The sequence below is a fragment of the Symsagittifera roscoffensis genome, chromosome 2 (genome assembly GCF_963678635.1).
Source record: "Symsagittifera roscoffensis chromosome 2, txSymRosc1.1, whole genome shotgun sequence".
Classification (NCBI taxonomy): domain Eukaryota; kingdom Metazoa; phylum Xenacoelomorpha; order Acoela; family Convolutidae; genus Symsagittifera; species Symsagittifera roscoffensis.
The window spans coordinates 79,970,237-79,992,098 of record NC_087063.1 but is presented as its reverse complement, the minus strand read 5'-3'; the positions used below and the strand labels follow the sequence as shown (position 1 = coordinate 79,992,098).

The 21,862-nt window shown below is 36.3% G+C and overlaps 3 protein-coding genes across 3 annotated transcripts in view; 1 reads left to right on the top strand and 2 right to left on the bottom strand.

The window, feature by feature from the left end:
- LOC134840603 (uncharacterized) overlaps positions 1-21,862 on the top strand; it is a 476,174-nt gene that overhangs the window by 56,167 nt on the left and 398,145 nt on the right. The window lies entirely within an intron of this gene.
- LOC134840604 (large ribosomal subunit protein bL19m-like) overlaps positions 1-21,862 on the bottom strand; it is a 250,826-nt gene that overhangs the window by 82,372 nt on the left and 146,592 nt on the right. The window lies entirely within an intron of this gene.
- On the bottom strand, positions 505-1,608 carry LOC134840012 (perivitellin-2 67 kDa subunit-like). The gene has a single exon (XM_063855639.1). It carries the CDS (start codon positions 1,606-1,608, stop codon positions 505-507), a length of 1,104 nt encoding a protein of 367 aa, XP_063711709.1.

Below are 21,862 nucleotides of genomic sequence, written 5' to 3'. Positions count from 1 at the left end.
CATCGCTCATTTAAAACTCTACTATTCATGCAAAACTTCACATTTTTGAACCAAAATGGCGCTTCTTGTTCATTGACTTTCATCATCCACTGTAAATTGCAACCGCCAGTGAACGAGCTTGTGGCATCCAGGTATTCACTGGTATACGAATTGATTGGTGCGCAGCTCATAAACGGCCGAAACGAATTTCCACATTGTCTAAAGTATCCGGTTGTTTCGGAGCGGAAACAGATTTGAGCATTTAAGAACCACGAATCAGCAAAAGCTGGAGCAAAAACAGACCAACTCATTTGACAGGAAAGCGTGTTACTATTCGAGTAGTCATAGTAAACTTTAGTGTATTGGTTAGTAAACGCACAGAACGGACCAGATGATTCTTGACATTTAGTCATTGAAACGGTACCGTCTCGTGGTTTAAAACAAACTTGAGTTTGGTTCCACCAATCTGGCTTGATTAAGATCATTTCACGAGGGATAGGACCAACATACGAGCTGTACAGCTCATCACGGCGAACCGCTGTTGTGCCCCTGCTTAAGGGGCTTGTCCAGATGATAACTCACCGAATTTCCAAACTCCGTCACTTTTTCGTGATCTGGAATCAGAGTGCTTTGCAATTCAATTCCTGTTTGAATTAAAGTATATAAAGTTGTGATATCTGCAAAAGTGTACTTGATTGAAGCTCGCTCTAACAAATCAGCCAGCTCCTCAAGATACGCTTTATCCAGATGTGCTTGAACAGCCAGCATCATTGATTTTTGTTTTTTCGAATCATTGATCATTTTGTAGACTGGAACTATTTGTCCAGCAAAGAGCCAGGGATTATTGGCAACTGAAGATTCCCAATGGGGAATGTCTTCACCCTGAAGCAGGGAAGTTTCGCCGCCTCTATAAATGACATCCATAGTAGTATGGTCTGTGAATTTTTTATCAACAGCACTAACAGACCCACTATATCCGGCTTTGGCCTTCAGAAAGCCCAGAAACGAAGCTTTGGCTTGATATTTCATATTTTGGACAGTGCTTGTCGAGTAATAATTGCTGGTTGTTTTGTAATAAATACTAATATAACCACCAAACTCGCCTTTGAACAAAAAATGAGTCCCAAAATAGCCGATGAAACTGAAATAGGCTTCTGGAGATGTTTTAAAATCTTCGGGCAGTAAGTCGACTACATGTTGGGCTGCTGCTGACAGTCCCAAAACTTCAGCCGGAGCAAATGCCGCCTGGCAAGTTGAAACGAATGACGTCACTTCTGTGATCTGTAACGACTCTTCTAGCAAAACTTTTAACATTGTTCTGAAACTGTAACTGGCAGAAAAACTCCCAAGCATCTTGAGTTTGATACCCAACCCCGCACGAGATGAGAAGCGAGCTTTGATGTCCAGTCGGCTTTGGTACAAATAAGTCTCCGTATTTAACCAACTTCCAGGGATGCTTGCAATTCCTAAAATTTTGTCTGGCATTTGGAATGTTTTGTTGTTGTATGGATTTCTCCATACTTTTCCTTCATTGCATGTGTATTGAATTACGCGTCCAGCGAAACCATCTGGCTCTGTGAAGTCCAGAGGTTCCAAGTCTAGTCGGGATATGTCGACGCCGAAAGCCATTCGATTGATGCCAGTCGGAATATTCGTGCACTCCTCTGTATTACATTAACAGGTCCAATTAAAAAAAAATTACAAGGTTGAACCAAAACATTTTCCTTTGAAATATTCCGCTTGGTGAGTTACTTTTTTTAGAGATTTTATTTTATGAATTAATTAAATTTAGTTGTAATTGAGGCGTTCTTGTAAAAATGTAACATTTTTTTTCTTTATTTATAAACAAAAGGGCATGGTGAAACCCTTGCTGAGCAGTTTCACTTTATATTGATGAACTTTGAAAACTTCTTGTTTCCTTTGTTTCTAGTTTTTGGTCTCATATTGATTGAAATTCAAAGAATCAAAGTGTTTGTAACATGTTGAAGACTTATTTGCCGAAAAACTTAGATAAGTGGGAGGATCCAGGTTGTTTATGTTTATGGTGCCCCGGTTGAGCTCACATTGAAAATTAGCGATAAAAAAGGGAAAAAACAGCTATCGCCATTGATGAACTGTCGATGTTCATTTCCACAGTAGTAAATTTTATCGATAAATATTGCTAAATTGGCCTTTTTCAGCGATGAAACAGCGATAAAAAACCTATCAAAATGAGAAAAATTAATGCTCAAACAGGGACTTGCTCTTCTGACTTTGAGATTTACATACCTGTATGCTACCTTTTCTGTATCAATCCTTGCAAACACTAAAGCTAAAGAGCTTATCAGCTATAACTCTCATTTGAAAGCTACTAGAATGAGTTAAAATTTCTTAAGTTTTAGCAATGATTTTCTACGGAATCATTGCTGAAATAGCTTTGAAAAATCGCACCAAACTCTGAATTATGCATGAATCATCGCTGGAAAAAAGCGATCACTGGGATACTACAGAAAAAACTGTAATTAACGGTGGGACTTCAACCCGGGTGATAACTGTTGTTGTTATTCAGTGGCGCGCGGAAAGTTTTTCGTTTGGGGTGGGGTTTCGAAAAGTTGTCGACTTTCTTTTTTTTGGTGAGCCAATTTGAATTGATTCGAAGCTCGTTAAAACATATCAAGCAATATTTTGCCTCAACTTCTACTAACCAAGAAATTCTTTAAGAAAAGCAGGACAAAAATTGCCTTTTTTGTCGGTGCTAGACCCAAAAATTAGTATAGGTGGCGATTTATTAGTATAGGTGGAAAGTTTAAGGTTCAGTCAACCTGAAGTTGCTCGCGTAAATTAATACAAACGGGTGACTCTTCGTAAAAACTGGGCAACCAGATGTGAGGTGCAGTTGGTTGAATTTATTGAATACTGTTGGTTTTTTGCACGTGTCTTGTTAAGCGAGAAAAAAAACAATAACCACTGCAACATCGACAACTGAGCGGACATTTTATCTCAAGCAGTGCTCGTATTTGGATCAGAGCTCGTATTTGGAGCTGAACTCGTGAGTTTGGAGCAGAGCACGTAATCGGAGTACAGCTTAATTTTGGATTGGTGCTCGTGTTGTATGCAGAGCCAGTGCTTGGAGCTCGTGTGTGTTTGGTACAGAGCCGGTGCTTGGAACTCGTGTTTGGAGAGGAGCTTGTTTCTGGAGCAGAGTGGCCCGTGCTCGGGAAGAGTTCAAGTTTGGTTGGAGGAACGCTCGTGTTTGCAGCGGAGTTGGCTTGCAGAGCAGAATATCATTTGTTATACCGAGTGTGACTCCAGAGATTTCATTATCTCGGACTTGCTGCTTCTGGTTTTCTTTTCTTCGTGACACTACCACGGTGGTGCTTTGATTTGATATCATGAGGCGGACTCAGAGAATTATCAAACCGCCTAGTTATCTGGGGTATAATTCTGATTCGCAGCTCAGTGTTTCCAATACCAACGGGTTCGAAGTGGAAGACTTGTTAATATCACAAGATAACAATGACCGCGTTAATGTTACACCGACAAGCAATGGCCGCACAGGATTAACTCAAGCCATGCAAGACCAGCAAATAGAAGATGTGCTACCAGAAACTGATCCGAATCTTGAAAGCCATGACGAAGACAAAATGATGGAAGCATTCGGTGCGTCACTTGACAAATCAACTTGTCTTGATCATTCAATTTGAATGAAAGATGGGTGAAAAGTGTACGCTTGCCAAAAAGACTATATAGTTTGCCTAATGGTAACATTGGTAGGAAGAACGTGGACCTCTTGACACATGAACCGAAGCTTCCTACCACTGCTGATTCCATTTCAGAAAGAGTTCTGGTGATGAGTCGTCTTTTATTACGAAAAAAAAAATCCAATGATCAAAGCATCAACAGACATTTGGACATTTATTGGACGGCGCAATGAACACTGGAAGGAAAACAAATTCGACAAGTTGTTGGCGGAAGCAATGAGATGTGGCAAAAAGAAGCAAACAAATCAAGATAATTTGGACGACAAACATGTCTCGAAAGTGTTTGCTTCATTAATGATGAAAGGCAAAGTGAGAAGCGCTATGCGGTGGCTCTCGGAGAGAGCAAGCGGGGGTGTGCTTGATCCTATGCAAGAGGTGATGAAAGTTGTGAACGTTTTAGAGACTTTGAAGACAAAGCATCCAGAGCCACACAAGTCACATCCCTCTTCGCGATTGCAAGTGCCAGTTTCACCCGACTTTGAAGATGTTATCATCAGTTCTGCTTCCATTGAAAAGACGACACGTTCGTTGCAGGGCAGTTCGGGAGCTTCGGGAACAGATTCTGAGCATTGGCAGACGGTTTTATTACGTCATGGGGCTCACAGTCTTGAGAGAGGAAGTTGCAACTCTTGCCACAAAAGTGTGCAATCAAATCTGACCACGGTCAAAAATGCGAGCACTGGTTTCTGGAAGATTGGTTGCGCTTGATAAATGTCCTGGCGTGCGACCTATTGGCATAGGCCAGTGTCTACGAAGAATAATTTGCAAAAGTGCGGCTGAGTTCACAAAAAGTGACCTTGAAGAAACATGTTTGACTGATCAATTAGGTTCTGGGCTGAAAGCCGGCGTTGAAGTTGCAATTCGTGCGCTCTCATGTTTTTGATGACAACAGGAAAGGTTGCTGTGGCATTTTGTTGATGGATGCATCAAATGCTTTCAACTCGCTCAATGCTGAAACAGCTTAACAGCTTTGTGGAATGCTCAAATACTGTTGCCTAGATGTTGTAGATTTCTCTTTAATACTTACACAGGCTTCGCGTCGCTTTTCGTTGCTGGCGCCGATGAAGTGTTATACAGTAGAGAACGAACCACACAGGGAGACCCTATGGCAATGTTCGTCTATGGTGTTTCACTTCTTTTCTGATTCGGAAATTAAGTGATCCGAACAATGTGTTACAAAGTTGGTATGCTGATGATTCTGCGGCCATAGCAAAACTCAAGAAATTGGAGATATGGCTCAAAAACTTGATTGAGGAAGTTCCCGCCTTCGGTTACTTTCCAGAGCCTTCCAAAAGTTTTTTGGTTGTCGATAAACAATATGCTGAAGGAGCGCGTCACATATTTGACAAGTCATCGATTACTATAGTGAAGTGAAGAGGTTTTTGGGCGGTTTCATTGGAGACGGAAATGAGAAGGACATATACCTGAAAAAGAAAGAACTTGAATGGGTAGACAAAAATGAGAAACGTTCGTTTGTGACAAAAACAGAACCACAATGTGCTTTATCAGGACTGACTAAGTCCCTACAAGCGGAATGGAATTTTTCCCATCGTGTTTTGGGTGGTTCTAGTCAGCTTTTTCAACCACTAGAGAACCTTCTGAAGGAGAAATTCTTACGTGCGATACTTGGAACTTCGTCGATTTCATCAATTGAGAGACGTCTTTTTTGTTTGCCAGCAAGAAAGGGTGGTCTTGGAGTGTCTATCCCAATCAGTTTCGCTGGTGAGTCTTACAATACGTCACGGGAAGCAGTTACGGTTCTTTATGATGCTATTGTTAATCAGCACGGTTTCTCTCATGAAGACTACAGAAAGCAAATGTCTCAATCGCGAAAAAAAATCATCAGTAATGTAAGAAAAACATGAAGAGTTGTTGGGGGAGTTATTGAATGAGCTACCAGCAGACCAAGTTCGCGCAGTAAAAAGAATCTATGAAGGAAGCTTGTCTGCCTGGATGACAGCGTTACCTATTGCTGCAGAAAACTTTGATCTGTCGGAAGTGGAGATTCGGGATGCATTGAGTGTCCGGTATAACAAAAACTTGACCGCTTCGCCAACTTTTTGTGATGGTTGCCAGTCACCATTCACCCTACGGCGTGCGTTAGTGTGCAAAAATGTGGTCTCTTAACTTTAAGGCAAAATGAGATTAAGGATTCTGTAGGCGGCTTAGCTTCTTTAGTGTGGAAGGATGTACAGAGAGCCTGTTATTAGATAATACAACCCGCAAGATGAGACACCCGCATTAATTGCAGATTTGTTTTGTCGTGGAGTTTATGTTAGACAGGGAGGAGCGTCTTTTGATATTCGTGTCTCTGACACCGATGCCATCTCCTATCGGAACAGAAGCCTCATGAGTGTTTTGCACTCAGCAGAGGTTGAGAAAAAGACAAAATATTCAGACGCGTGTCAGGAAAGGCATATGTCTTTCACTCCTCTTGTCGTGTCTGTCCATCGGATGCTTGCTCCAGAATTTGTAAGTTTCCTTCGGAGAATAGGAGAAGATTTATCTACCGAGTGAGAGAAACCCTATCGTGAAACTATGAACTGGGTGAAGTGCCGGCTGTCTTTTGCTATGCTCCGTGCTTCCAGTGTGTGCTTCCGAGGCACAAGGAACAAGTGGAGGAGTCTTGGCTCAGACCATGATTTCTTACCCTAGATAATTATTTACGGATGTTCTACAATGTAAATCAGCTTTTGTTAGCCACAATGGACACTGCTGCACTGGTGCTTGCCGAAACGATTGATGTTCACAAAATGAGTCAGAGTACTCAAGTCTGGACTTGATTAAACTATTGTTACGTTGATTTGAATTTTACTGAACAATGAGCCAAAATTTGAATAGAAAAGTTTTAAAAAAATATGTGAGGTGCGAGGTTGGCGCAGTTGCCGCTCGATCTATGCCCTCGGTACGCTACTGTTATTTTGTATGATTTTGGGAGTCCACATGAGCAATGATACAATTGATGGCAGCGCGTTTATTTATTTTAGATGCAATAATTGTATTTCATCTGTTTTTATTTAAATTTAAAAAATATTAGAGGGTGTTCCCGAATCGGGTAGTTTTTTTTGGAATCCTCATCAAAATTTAAAAGATTTTTTTTTGTGCCACACTTGTATTTGTACGTAGAGCTACTTTCTACATAGTTATTTCCCGTGAAAAGTCGCAACAGTAAAATTGACAGTTATTGCTTGCACGTAAATACCCAAATATAAATTTTAAAACCCAACTATAAATAACAACTTTGCCTTTTGGATAGTTTAAGATTCAGTCAACCTGAAGTTGCTCGCGTAAATTAATACAAACGGGTGACTCTTCGTAAAAACTGGGCAACCAGATGTGAGGTGCAGTTGGTTGAATTTATTGAATACTGTTGGTTTTTTGCACTTGTCTTGTTAAGCGAGAAAAAAACAATAACCACTGCAACATCGACAACTGAGCGGACATTTTATCTCAAGCAGTGCTCGTATTTGGATCAGAGCTCGTATTTGGAGCTGAACTCGTGAGTTTGGAGCAGAGCACGTAATCGGAGTACAGCTTAAATTTGGATTGGTGCTCGTGTTGGATGCAGAGCCGGTGCTTGGAGCTCGTGTGTGTTTGGTACAGAGCCGGCGCTTGCAACTCGTGTTTGGAGAGGAGCTCGTTTCTGGAGCAGAGTGGCCCGTGCTCGGGAAGAGTTCGAGTTTGGTTGGAGGAACGCTGGTGTTTGCAGCGGAGTTGGCTTGCGGAGCAGAATATCATTTGTTATACTGAGTGTGACTCCAGAGATTTCATTATCTCGGACTTGCTGCTTCTGGTTTTCTTTTCTTCGTGACACAAGAGGTTTCACTACCACGGTGGTGCTTTGATTTGATATCATGAGGCGGACTCAGAGAATTATCAAACCGCCTAGTTATCTGGGGTATAATTCTGATTCGCAGCTCAGTGTTTCCAATACCAACGGGATTGAAGTGGAAGACTTGTTAATATCACAAGATAACAATGATCGCGTTAATGTTACACTGACAAGCAATGGCCGCACAGGATTAACTCAAGCCATGCAAGACCAGCAAATAGAAGATGTGCTACCAGAAACTGATCCGAATCTTGAAAGCCATGACGAAGACAAAATGATGGAAGCATTCGGTGCGTCACTTGACAAATCAACTTGTCTTGATCATTCAATTTGAATGAAAGATGGGTGAAAAGTTTACGTTTGCCAAAAAGACTATATAGTTTTCCTAATGGTAACATTGGTAGGATGAACGTGGACCTCTTGACACATGAACTGAAGCTTCTTTCTACCACTGCTGATTCCATTTCAGAAAGAGTTCTGGTGATGAGTCGTCTTTTATTACGAAAAAAAAATCCAATGATCAAAGCATCAACAGACATTCGAATACTTATTGGAAGGCGCAATGAACACTGGAAGGTAAACAAATTCGACAAGTTGTTGGCGGAAGCAGTGAGATGTGGCAAAAAGAAACAAACAAGTCAAGATAATTTGGACGACAAAAATGTCTCGAAAGTGTTTGCTTCATTAATAATGAAAGGCAAAGTGAGAAGCGCTATGCGGTGGCTCTCCGAGAGAGCAAGCGGGGTTGTGCTTGATCCTATGCAAGAGGTGAAGAAAGTTGTGAACGTTTTAGAGACTTTGAAGACAAAGCATCCAGAGCCACACAAGTCACATCTCTTTTCGCGATTACAAGTGCCAGTTTCACCCGACTTTGAAGATGTTATCATCAGTTCTGCTTCCATTGAAAAGACGACACGTTCGTTGCAGGGCAGTTCGGGAGCTTCGGGAACAGATTCTGAGCATTGGCAGACGGTTTTATTACGTCATGGGGCTCACAGTCTTGAGAGACGAAGTTGCAACTCTTGCCACAAAAGTGTGCAATCAAATCTGACCACGGTCAAAAATGCGAGCACTGGTTTCTGGAAGATTGGTTGCGCTTGATAAATGTCCTGGCGTGCGACCTATTGGCATAGGCCAGTGTCTACGAAGAATAATTTGCAAAAGTGCGGCTGAGTTCACAAAAAGTGACCTTGAAGAAACATGTTTGACTGATCAATTAGGTTCTGGGCTGAAAGCCGGCGTTGAAGTTGCAATTCGTGCGCTCTCATGTTTTTGATGACAACAGGAAAGGTTGCTGTGGCATTTTGTTGATGGATGCATCAAATGCTTTCAACTCGCTCAATGCTGAAACAGCTTTGTGGAATGCTCAAATACTGTTGCCTAGATGTTGTAGATTTCTCTTTAATACTTACACAGGCTTCGCATCGCTTTTCGTTGCTGGCGCCGATGAAGTGATGTACAGTAGAGAACGAACCTTACAGGGAGACCCTTTGGCAATGTTCTTCTACGGTGTTTCACTTCTTTTCTGATGCGGAAGTTAATTGATCCGAACAATGTGTTACAAAGTTGGTATGCTGATGATTCTGCCGCCATAGCAAAACTCAAGAAATTGGAGATATGGCTCAAAAAACTTGATTAAGGAAGTTCCCGCCTTCGGTTACTTTCCAGAGCCTTCCAAAAGTTTTTTGGTTGTCGATAAACAATATGCTGAAGGAGCGCATCACAGATTTGACAAGTAATCGATTACTTTAGTGAAGTGAAGAGTTTTTTGGGCGGTTTCATTGGAGGCGGAAATGAGAAGGACATATACCTGAAAAAGAAAGAACTTGAATGGGTAGACAAAAACGAGAAACGTTCGTTTGTGACAAAAACAGAACCACAATGTGCTTTATCAGGACTGACTAAGTCCCTACAAGCGATATTGGAATTTTTCCCATCGTGTTTTGGGTGGTTCTAGTCAGCTTTTTCAACCACTAGAGAACCTTCTGAAGGAGAAATTCTTACCTGCGATACTTGGAACTTCGTCGATTTCATCAATTGAGAGACGTCTTTTTTGTTTGCCAGCAAGAAAGGGTGGTCTTGGAGTGTCTATCCCAATCAGTTTCGCTGGTGAGTCTTACAATACGTCACGGGAAGCAGTTACGGTTCTTTATGATGCTATTGTTAATCAGCACGGTTTCTCTCATGAAGACTACAGAAAGCAAATGTCTCAATCGCGAAAAAAAATCATCAGTAATGTAAGAAAAACATGAAGAGTTGTTGGGGGAGTTATTGAATGAGCTACCAGCAGACCAAGTTCGCGCAGTAAAAAGAATCTATGAAGGAAGCTTGTCTGCCTGGATGACAGCGTTACCTATTGCTGCAGAAAACTTTGATCTGTCGGAAGTGGAGATTCGGGATGCATTGAGTGTCCGGTATAACAAAAACTTGACCGCTTCGCCAACTTTTTGTGATGGTTGCCAGTCACCATTCACCCTACGGCGTGCGTTAGTGTGCAAAAATGTGGTCTCTTAACTTTAAGGCAAAATGAGATTAAGGATTCTGTAGGCGGCTTAGCTTCTTTAGTGTGGAAGGATGTACAGAGAGCCTGTTATTAGATAATACAACCCGCAAGATGAGACACCCGCATTAATTGCAGATTTGTTTTGTCGTGGAGTTTATGTTAGACAGGGAGGAGCGTCTTTTGATATTCGTGTCTCTGACACCGATGCCATCTCCTATCGGAACAGAAGCCTCATGAGTGTTTTGCACTCAGCAGAGGTTGAGAAAAAGACAAAATATTCAGACGCGTGTCAGGAAAGGCATATGTCTTTCACTCCTCTTGTCGTGTCTGTCCATCGGATGCTTGCTCCAGAATTTGTAAGTTTCCTTCGGAGAATAGGAGAAGAATTATCTACCTGGGAGAAACCCTATCGTAAGTGGGAGAAACCCTATCGTAAAACTATGAACTGGGTGAAGTGCCGGCTGTCTTTTGCTATGCTCCGTGCTTCCAGTGTGTGCTTCCAAGGCACAAGGAACAAGTGGAGGAGCCTTGGCTCAGACCATGATTTCTTACCCTAGATAATTATTTACGGATGTTCTACAATGTAAATCAGCTTTTGTGAGCCATAATGGACACTGCTGCACTGGTGCTTGCCGAAACGGTTGATGTTCACAAAATGAGTCAGAGTACTCAAGTCTGGACTTGATTAAACTATTGTTACGTTGATTTGAATTTTACTGAACAATGAGCCAAAATTTGAATAGGAAAGTTTAAAAAAAAGATGTGAGGTGCGAAGTTGGCGCAGTTGCCGCTCGATCCATGCCCTCGGTACGCTACTGTTATTATGTATGATTTTGGGAGTCCACATGAGCAATGATACAATTGATGGCAGCGCGTTTATTTATTTTAGATGCAATAATTGTATTTCATCGGTTTTTATTTAAATTTAAAAAATATTAGAGGGTGTTCCCGAATCGGGTAGTTTTTTTGGAATCCTCATCAAAACTTAAAAGATTTGTTGTTGTGCCACACTTGTATTTGTACGTAGAGCTACTTTCTACATAGTTATTTCCCGTGAAAAGTCGCAACAGTAAAATTGACAGTTATTGCTTGCACATAAATACCCAAATATAAATTTTTAAATCCAAATATAAATATCAACTTTCGATTGATTAAATATTACGAGACCATAGTGTACAATTTGCGATTTTTGATTATTTTTTAATTGTAGAATCGAGAGACAAATGGCTAAAACTTTGTATTGCTCTAACTTTATCAACAAGCAGAACAGCTGCGGCTTTTTGGTAACCCACAAATCTAAGTAGGATCCTCATACTGTAAGCAGAATCTGTAGAATTTAAGAGGAATCAGCAATTTGCGGAATCCATTACAATAAACTTTGGTGTATAAAAGGATCATGTCAAAGAAGCCGTTCAATTGCAACAAAAGCTGCCAACAGGTTTGTGATTCGAGACCTTTAGAATCAATTGCTGTTCCACCAGTTCAATCTCGATAGAGACCACAGAAGCAACTATGCCAAACAAGATTAACTTTAGATTAGAAGGTGAGCTGAAAAAAAAAACTTAGGAAATATTTGATGTTTCCAAAATATTTGTTTACAAACTTCACTTCAATTCAAATTTCATCGTTTTTGTCTTTTAAAATCAGTGGAAGAAATTAAGGTTGTCTGAGATTATGAGATTGCTTAAATTACTTTCAAAACGGATTTAGAGCCGATAACTTTGATACTTAGTAGAAATAACCAATGAGGTGTGTCTCCACTGACTAGAAGGTACTTGAGCGTATGTTAGTTAATTTCACATAGAGGCAGTACAAAAGTGCCGAAGTACATCAGTGCCAAAATTACAATTTCAATCAACTGTGCCGAAAGTTAATTTGAATAATGTTTTTACCGATCCCAAATGATGGCGTCCTTCATGATGGAGGGACCGAAAGTTGGAAATAAATTTTCAGCTTTTCCATTCAATCATAATTCAGTAATCAAAAATCTCAAGAAATTGCGAAGTAAGAAAACAAATTCAGGCCATCAACCTGAATAATGACCGATGAACAAATAAGCAGATTGCAGATACATGGGTTTTCAAGTATTGCCAGATTAAAAAAACCTCGGGAAAAACACAATTTATCACAAATACCGATTAAAGAAAACTTGAAAACAAAGAAATAAATTTGTAAAATCTGCATCGACTGTGTATGCATTGTTTCATTTTCTGCTATTTTTTATTTCGGTACATTGCAAAACCCATTCAGCGAATAAAAAACTAAGAAATTTTCCATTTTTCGGTCTCTCCATCATGAGAGTAGTCTTAGTCTACATCCCAAATATTTTACAAGTAATTATAATCAAATGGACGGAAATTGAAAAGACAAAATTAACCTTTTTAACGGGGCTTAGGAGAATAGACGAGAAATAAATTAGGCGATCAGAAAGTAACTGAATTTGGACGACAACTTTCGTGCAAATTTTGTGAAAATTGTTTACAGACTTAAGCTAACCTTTAGCTGAGCAAACACTGGTTGTCGAACCACAAATCTGGTAACTACTGTCACAGCTGTAGAGTTCTAGCACTTCAAAAAATGTACTATGCGTTTTTGATATAAAGATTTTAATATATCTTACAATAAATATTTTGATCTGTACTTTGATAAAATACTCTTTGATTTTTTTTCTAGCCCTATTCCAAACAAAACGCTTTGCTGGCCCAGCTCTTATAGTCTAAATTCAATTGTTTTAGTGTCCTTTAATTTGCTTGTCGTCTCAATTCCTAGGCCCTATTTTAACTGATACCTCCTGTTAAACAAACAAAAGTTCCCCCAAGCGCGGCGTCATCAGTTTTTTCGACCAAATAACCAATCACCAAATTGTCAAATTTTGTACTCGTTTTTACTCTCAAACAAAATTAATCGCGCAACTGTTACGACAATTCACAAAAAAAACTCAACAGTTCAAAATAACATCAATTTTCGGCATTGTTGATCACCTTTTCAGTTTCGGCTTTGTTGTACTTTGGCACTGTTGAATGCGCCCCTCAAATGATATATTAGTTTATAATCGTCTTAAAAGTTGATTCTTTTGTCTTTCGGTTTTGTTTTGAAAGTTGATAATTAAAAACAGTAATGAGTTTTGCAGAGCATCCAAATGAGTCACATTCCCATGTTCCGAGGGAATCTTCTTGAAACAACCGATCTAGTTAACAATCTCCACCTCCTCTTTCAATAAAGGGGGGGGGGGGATTGTTAAGTAGATCACTTGCAGCGGATTTTCGACCAATCCGAATGCAGCAAAATTCGAAATTACATGCAACGCTCTAGTGCGAATTTACTGTTTTTATTTACTGAAGCGGAGATTTTTTTTAGTAGATACAATATGGGTGGGGGGGGGGGTAGGGGGCGATTGTTAAGTAGATCCGAAACAACTTCTCTGAGACTTGAACCGGCGATTATTGTACTTTTTGAAATTCAACAGTTTCGAACAACTGTAGAAAAAAAACTATTTATAGTTATAAATTAGCAGACCATCCAAATTGAGACCAATAAACTGTTAGAGTTCACAACCCAATATTTAATAGAAGTCCCACTACCACTGAGTTTCCGCCTTGGAATGCCCAGTCTGTCTCTAGTTTTGGGGGTGGCTTTGATGGCGGACGGTTTTACAATCAGGTGTTGGGTTACGTGTTTTGAGTCAAACCTATAACGATGTGCCGGTAGTTTGTTATTTCTATTAAGACAAATTATTCAACTCCACTGTGCCAACCCACTTACAAAATAAAACAAAAATTGTCTTACAATTCGAAATTTTTCATTTTTCTCTGTTTATTTCAGAAAGAAATATGTTTCTATCCAGAGAGTTTTCAATGTCTGAAAAATACATTTATCAGAATTTGAACTACAAAAGGTTGAACTACAAAAAAAACTAAAATAGTGGTGGACAGATGACGTTGACGGAGACTGCGTTAGTTTTAACTTGTTTAGAAACATAGAAAGTTCAATAAATTTGATGAAAAATGGAAAGGACATTCCAAAAAAGAAGAGTTTATCCAGATTTATCAACAACAGATTGAGTGCTCGATCAGTAGAAAACAAATAATTGAAGAAATTATGAAACAAAATTTGGAGATAAGGAACATCGATTCGATTACTGTTTTGAATTTGATACAAATACAACATCTAGATTTCTCAGAACCTCTTTTGATCGATTATCCAATTTTAAAAGACTCCCGGTTGTTTATTTTACAATTTTCCAAAAACAAAATGATAAAAAGGTATACTTGGGTGATTTCTTTTTCAATGCTTAAAAATAGAAAACATCGAAAAAAAGTTTGATCAAAATTTCAAATTTTGATTTGAGTATCAAAAAAATTATATAAACCAGACAAAAAATCACAATTTACTCCCTCTGGTGTCTATTTTATATGTTAGTTATGTTAGAAAAATCGATAAAGATGATTGATTGGAAAGTCTCATAAACATAGTTCAGTTCTGATCTTCAAGTTATTTTAAAATTTTGAATACTTCGATCTGATTGGTTGATTTCCAACAAACAGTGTTACCAAAAAACTCAATTCAGATTAAGTGATGTCAAAATTGTTGAAAATTCCATGAGAAAAAGATCTCAATTCTGATTGGTTGACAATAACTTTGTTGAAAATTCCATGACCATTGGAGCTCGATTCTGATTGGCTGATATCAGAAAAGATAAAATTTTCTTTTACGTAATGCTCGATTCTGATTGATACTTTTGAAACACAATAGTAAGATTGAACAATATTGTATTTCAGCTAGGCTAAAAAGCATTTCCAATCTGATTATCGTTCACATTGAAAACAAATGATGAAAAAACTTGCTGTTTTTATTCACTTTTGTTCATTTTTTGAGGCTATTCAACTCTTTTTATCTCCCATTTTTCTTTCTCTGTTTATTGAGATGCCGTTTTTCAATATAAATAAAAGAGTTGCATGTCTTAAATGTGGCAGAGAATACACACGTAAAGATGCGTCAAGACATCATAAGCACTGTGTTGTTTTAGTTTTTGTTCTAATTGTAACTTTAAACTTACAGCAGCGAGGAACTCACTTATCATTTCAAGAAAAAAGAAGCATTCTTCTTTTCAACTTATATTTAAATATGTACTCAGCAACCTCCAATTACACTCCTAGATAAGGTAAAACTGATATGTTTTAAATAAAATTATAAAAGAAAATAATTTGAATCATAAATTTTTACTGAATCTTAAAAGACTATACACTAGTTTGAAAAATATCTAGTGAAAATTATGCTATTCTTGATCTATTATACTTTTTTTTCTTCAAAAAAATTCTGATTGAGATGACACTAGCAACAATCGAGTTCAAATTGTCGTGAAACTTTCAATGTAATTCGATCTAATCACTTTCAATGTAATTCGGTAGGGGGCGATTGTTAAGTAGATCCGAAACAACTTCTCTGAGACTTGAACCGGCAATTACTGTACTTTTTGAAATTCAACAGTTTCGAACAACTGTGGAAAAAAAACTATTTATAGTTATAAATTAGCAGACCATCCAAATCGAGACCAATAAACTGTTAGAGTTCACAACCCAATATTTAATAGAAGTCCCACTACCACTGAGTTTCCGCCTTGGAATGCCCAGTCTGTCTCTAGTTTTGGGGGTGGCTTTGATGGCGGACGGTTTTACAATCAGGAGGTGTTGGGTTACATGTTTTGAGTCAAACCTATAACGATGTGCCGGTAGTTTGTTATTTGTATTAAGACAAATTATTCTACTCCACTGTGCCAACCCACTTACAAAATAAAACAAAAATTGTCTTACAATTCGAAATTTTTCATTTTCTCTGTTTATTTCAGTAAGAAATATGTTTCTATCCAGAGCATTTTCAATGTCTGAAAAATACATTTATCAGAATTTGAACTACAAAAGGTTGAACTACAAAAAAAACTAAAATAGTGGTGGACAGATGACGTTGACGGAGACTGCGTTAGTTTTAACTTGTTTAGAAACATAGAAAGTTTAATAAATTTGATGAAAAATGGAAAGGACATTCCAAAAAAGAAGAGTTTATCCAGATTTATCAACAACAGATTGAGTGCTCGATCAGTAGAAAACAAATAATTGAAGAAATTATGAAACAAAATTTGGAGATAAGGAACATCGATTCGATTACTGTTTTGAATTTGATACAAATACAACATCTAGATTTCTCAGAACCTCTTTTGATCAATTATCCAATTTTAAAAGACTCCCGGTTGTTTATTTTACAATTTTCCAAAAATAAAATGATAAAAAGGTATACTTGGGTGATTTCTTTTTTCAATGCTTAAAAATAGAAAACATCGAAAAAAGTTTGATCAAAATTTCAAATTTTGATTTGAGTATCAAAAAAATTATATAAACCAGACAAAAAATCATAATTTACTCCCTCTGGTGTCTATTTTATATTTTAGTTATGTTAGAAAAATCGATAAAGATGATTGATTGGAAAGTCTCATAAACATAGTTCAGTTCTGATCTTCAAGTTATTTTAAAATTTTGAATACTTCGATCTGATTGGTTGATTTCCAACAAACAGTGTTACCAAAAAACTCAATTCAGATTAAGTGATGTCAAAATTGTTGAAAATTCCATGAGAAAAAGATCTCAATTCTGATTGGTTGACAATAACTTTGTTGAAAATTCCATGACCATTGGAGCTCGATTCTGATTGGCTGATATCAGAAAAGATAAAATTTTCTTTTACGTAATGCTCGATTCTGATTGATACTTTTGAAACACAATAGTTAGATTGAACAATATTGTATTTCAGCTAGGCTAAAAAGCATTTCCAATCTGATTATCGTTCATATTGAAAACAAATGATGAAAAAACTTGCTGTTTTTATTCACTTTTGTTCATTTTTTGAGGCTATTCAACTCTTTTTATCTCCCATTTTTCTTTCTCTGTTTATTGAGATGCCGTTTTTCAATATAAATAAAAGAGTTGCATGTCTTAAATGTGGCAGAGAATACACACGTAAAGATGCGTCAAGACATCATAAGCACTGTGTTGTTTTAGTTTTTGTTCTAATTGTAACTTTAAACTTACAGCAGCGAGGAACTCACTTATCATTTCAAGAAAAAAGAAGCATTCTTCTTTTCAACTTATATTTAAATATGTACTCAGCAACCTCCAATTACACTCCTAGATAAGGTAAAACTGATATGTTTTTAATAAAATTATAAAAGAAAATAATTTGAATCATAATTTTTTACTGAATCTTAAAAGACTATACACTAGTTTGAAAAATATCTAGTGAAAATTATACTATTCTTGATCTATTATACTTTTTTTTCTTCAAAAAAATTCTGATTGAGATGACACTAGCAACAATCGATTTCAAATTGTCGTGAAACTTTCAATGTAATTCGATCTAATCACTTTCAATGTAATTCGGTAGGGGGCGATTGTTAAGTAGATCCGAAACAACTTCTCTGAGACTTGAACCGGCAATTATTGTCTTTTTTGAAATTCAACAGTTTCGAACAACTGCAGAAAAAAAACTATTTATAGTCATAAATTAGCAGACCATCCAAATTGAGACCAATAAACTGTTAGAGTTCACAACCCAATATTTAATAGAAGTCCCACTACCACTGAGTTTCCGCCTTGGAATGCCCAGTCTGTCTCTAGTTTTGGGGGTGGCTTTGATGGCGGACGGTTTTACAATCAGGAGGTGTTGGGTTACATGTTTTGAGTCAAACCTATAGCGATGTGCCGGTAGTTTGTTATTTGTATTAAGACAAATTATTCTACTCCACTGTGCCAACCCACTTACAAAATAAAACAAAAATTGTCTTACAATTCGAAATTTTTCTTTTTTCTCTGTTTATTTCAGTAAGAAATATGTTTCTATCCAGAGCGTTTTCAATGTCTGAAAAATACATTTATCAGAATTTGAACTACAAAAGGTTGAACTACAAAAAAAACTAAAATAGTGGTGGACAGATGACGTTGACGAAATTAATATGGAAATTGCTGAAAATTTTTTATCAAACTGATACTTCAGCAGAACCAGATATTGGATCTCTTAATAATACGAATTTTAACGAGAAAAAGTTTTAATTCGACCCACAGTAAAAACTTTGTTCTGGTTAGCTTCAAAATTTTTTCAATCAGAAAATTTGGTAGAACTGTAAAGTTTTCTGCTTAGTAAATTTCAAGAAATACTGTTTTAAACATTCAATTGTTACAGTTTGTACCTTGATTTTCTTTCTTCAATCGATTTTTTAAAGAAGATATCTTTTAGAAGTTTATAGATATTGCAGAAAAATGGAACTAAAATCACTTGCTTATTTCTACTTTCGAAGGTTTTCAGATAAAACAAAGGAGCTGCTCTTAATTTATCAAAGAATGCTTTAAATACCACTGATTCTTTGTCACTTGACATTTTTGAGAAAACTTCCGACAAAAATCAAGAATGAAAAGCGTTTCAATAACTACTCTGCAAGGAAAGTGATTGTTAATGGCGTCAAAAGTTATGTTTTTGCTGAAATAATTTGTTTTAGCTACTGAACAAGGGAACCTAAAGGAGAAAATGTACAAATTTCATGGTAAAAATTAAACGTTATCAATTCTAGTTTATCTCTTCCAGCAATTTACAATTTCCTCTTTAGTTAGCCAGTTCTGACCAAATTTTCTGGCAAAGTGAGTTCAATAACGAAAACATGTATTATGCAGAAATTGAGAGTAATCTTAATTCAATGAACATTTCTACAGAAAAATTATGTTGTGCAAATAACAGAGAGATAATCATTTGCTTTGAAGAAAAATTTGTTGAATTTTATTTAATCAAATTTACGTTTAGGAAAAATTTACCACATTTTAGTCATTTTTAGAAGTGAAAGGTTCATTTTTCATCAACGATCCGAAACTTTTTTAAATTATTAATGTTGAAAAAACTTTTTTGAAAAAACAGTTAATTACAGAAATGTAAGGTTAAAAATGGAACTTTTTGGATAGATTTGACAAATTTTTTTTCTCAAAAATAACGAAAAAATACACTATTTCCCAGGAAATTGGAAATATCAATATTGAATCAGCTAATATGAGCTTTATATATTCAGCGAATTATATAAAAACGCTTTTTAGCTAAAATTAGGGTAAGCTTTATCGTATTTCCTTTTTTCGAGAAATAATTGTGGGAAAATCTTTGTTTTTTCAGAGTTTTGTATCCTTGTCTCAACATGATGCCAATCAAAATACAATTTGTCGTTAATAATAATTTCTATAAGTTTTCATTTTTCTTCAATCAGATCAGAAGCAACAAAGAACCAGCCAAAACCTTGTGATTTCTGAAACTTTTCCAAAACTTGAATTTGTTGGAAGTTTCAGCATATTTTCAGCTAGATTAGGTACTGTTTGCAAAAGTAAGATCATCTAACAAAATAGTTTTAAAGTCGAATCTTATCAAATCTTATCGTGTTTTGAAATTTTTTGAAAAATAATTTAATTTTTTGATAAAATTTCCAAATTTTTGCACATTTTTACCTTCGACTTACCATAAATCAAGAAACGCAATACCTTCGTTACACAATCTTCACGTAATGCTCACCAAATGCATTACACGTGCCAGGATTTTTGCGAAAAAACTAGACATTTCGACACTAGCCTTTTTTTCTGACCATTCTCGTACCATCACACTGAAACTTTCCCTATCTCAATACATTGGGAAACATATTCCCTATGTTAGTACAATGAATTTCCAACCCTTATATAAAGGGATATCTTTACACTATCCTAATACAAGGGAAACCTAAACAATACCTTAAAACATGGAAAGATCGGTCGCCAAAATTTTGCTAACATACCATCTTACCATCTCAAACCTATGGTAAAACCCATCTCAAAACATTAGGAAATATTTTCTCAATCTTAATGAGTTCTTAATTCCCTAAAATGAATTCTGATAAAGAGGGAAATCTATACGCTGTACATGGGAAAATTGGGCGCCAAAAATTTTCTGAAACTTACCATCTGAAACCTTACCATCCCAATTAGGAAGTCTATTCCCTATTTTAATACATAAAAAATCTATTCCCTATGCTTATACATAGGAAATTTTTTCCTCATTGTAATACATAGCTTGGAGACCGGATGCTCTATTTCCTATCTTAATATATGGGAGTCTCTGACCATCCGGGCTAAATTCAACCAACATATATTAATCACGGATATTGCGATCTCACTATCTAGTGAAAATTATACTATTCTTGATCTATTATACTTTTTTTTCTTCAAAAAAATTCTGATTGAGATGACACTAGCAACAATCGAGTTCAAATTGTCGTGAAACTTTCAATGTAATTCGATCTAAAAGTCTTTAATAAACAGTAAAACTCCATTGGTTGCCAGCTTGCGGAGATTTTATGATGATAAATTTGTAGTAAAAGTGCGTAACATAAGCTAATGAGTGGTTGACTGTTCGTAAAAAGTTTTTAAAACTATATATTTTTAAACCATCCACTAATTAAAGATCATTTTATAGTTTTCCTTGCTTAGTGCTTGTAAAAGTAATCATGGAGTAGTGCGTAGCAGATAATGGGATTTGATTCACTAAGATTTATTATTTTCTACTGTTTCTTGAAGATTTCAGAAGAAAAATTCATAAATGACCTAGAAAAGATCAAAAAAATACGTTTGTTCTTGCTAACTTTTGAAAACTTCGTTTTAATAATATAGATTCTCAACCAAAAATTGACTTCAATATAGACATTCAAAGTTGTGACCGCAACAAACAGTTATCAGCTTGGGAAAATCATTTGAATTTTTTTAGAAAAGGTTTTATGATATTAATTCTGCTTCGGATTATTGAAAGTTCGTTGAAATGATACCCTTTTCTATATAAAATTCAGTTTTCAAGTTAATATTGTTCAAATTGGATTAGTTTGGAAGATGGTAGATGAAGCAGAAACGGAGAAAATACTAATTTGAGATGGAAACGCATTTTAATTCCTCAGGAGTTTTGATATAAATTTTCTGAAATTCAGCCCATAAATTATATCTTTAGAAAAAACCCAACATAAAAACGTAATATCTATAAAATTTTTCATCATTTGATATATTAGCTAAATTGATATGAAAATTCAGATATTTTGAGGATAGTTCTAATGATGTAATACCAACTCTGACATCTTTTGGAAGATGATACATGAAGCAAAAATTGAAAATTTGCCTTTGAGAACTACATTTGATTGTTTTGGATGAAAAACAAAAAAATGATGTGGAAAAGTTTTTAGAGAAATTAATATGGAAATTGCTGAAAATTTTTTATCAAACTGATACTTCAGCAGAACCAGATATTGGATCTCTTAATAATACGAATTTTAACGAGAAAAAGTTTTAATTCGACCCACAGTAAAAACTTTATTCTGGTTAGCTTCAAATTTTTTTCAATCAGAAAATTTGGTAGAACTGTAAAGTTTTCTGCTTAGTAAATTTCAAGAAATACTGTTTTAAACATTCAATTGTTACAGTTTGTACCTTGATTTTTTTTCTTAAATCGATTTTTTACAGAAGATATCTTTTAGAAGTTTATAGATATTGCAGAAAAATGGAACTAAAATCACTTGCTTTTTTCTACTTTTGAAGGTTTTCAGATTATAAACAAAGGAGCTGCTCATAATTTATCAAAGAATGCTTTAAATACCACTGATTCTTTGTCACTTGACATTTTTGAGAAAACTTCCGACAAAAATCAAGAATGAAAAGCGTTTTAATAACTACTCTGCAAGAAAAGTGATTGTTAATGGCGTCAAAAGTTATGTTTTTGGTGAAA

Coding starts and splice junctions, on each gene's coding strand:
- LOC134840012 (XM_063855639.1), bottom strand. CDS start 1,608: ATGGCTTTCGGCGTCGACATATCCCGACTAGACTTGGAACCTCTGGAC.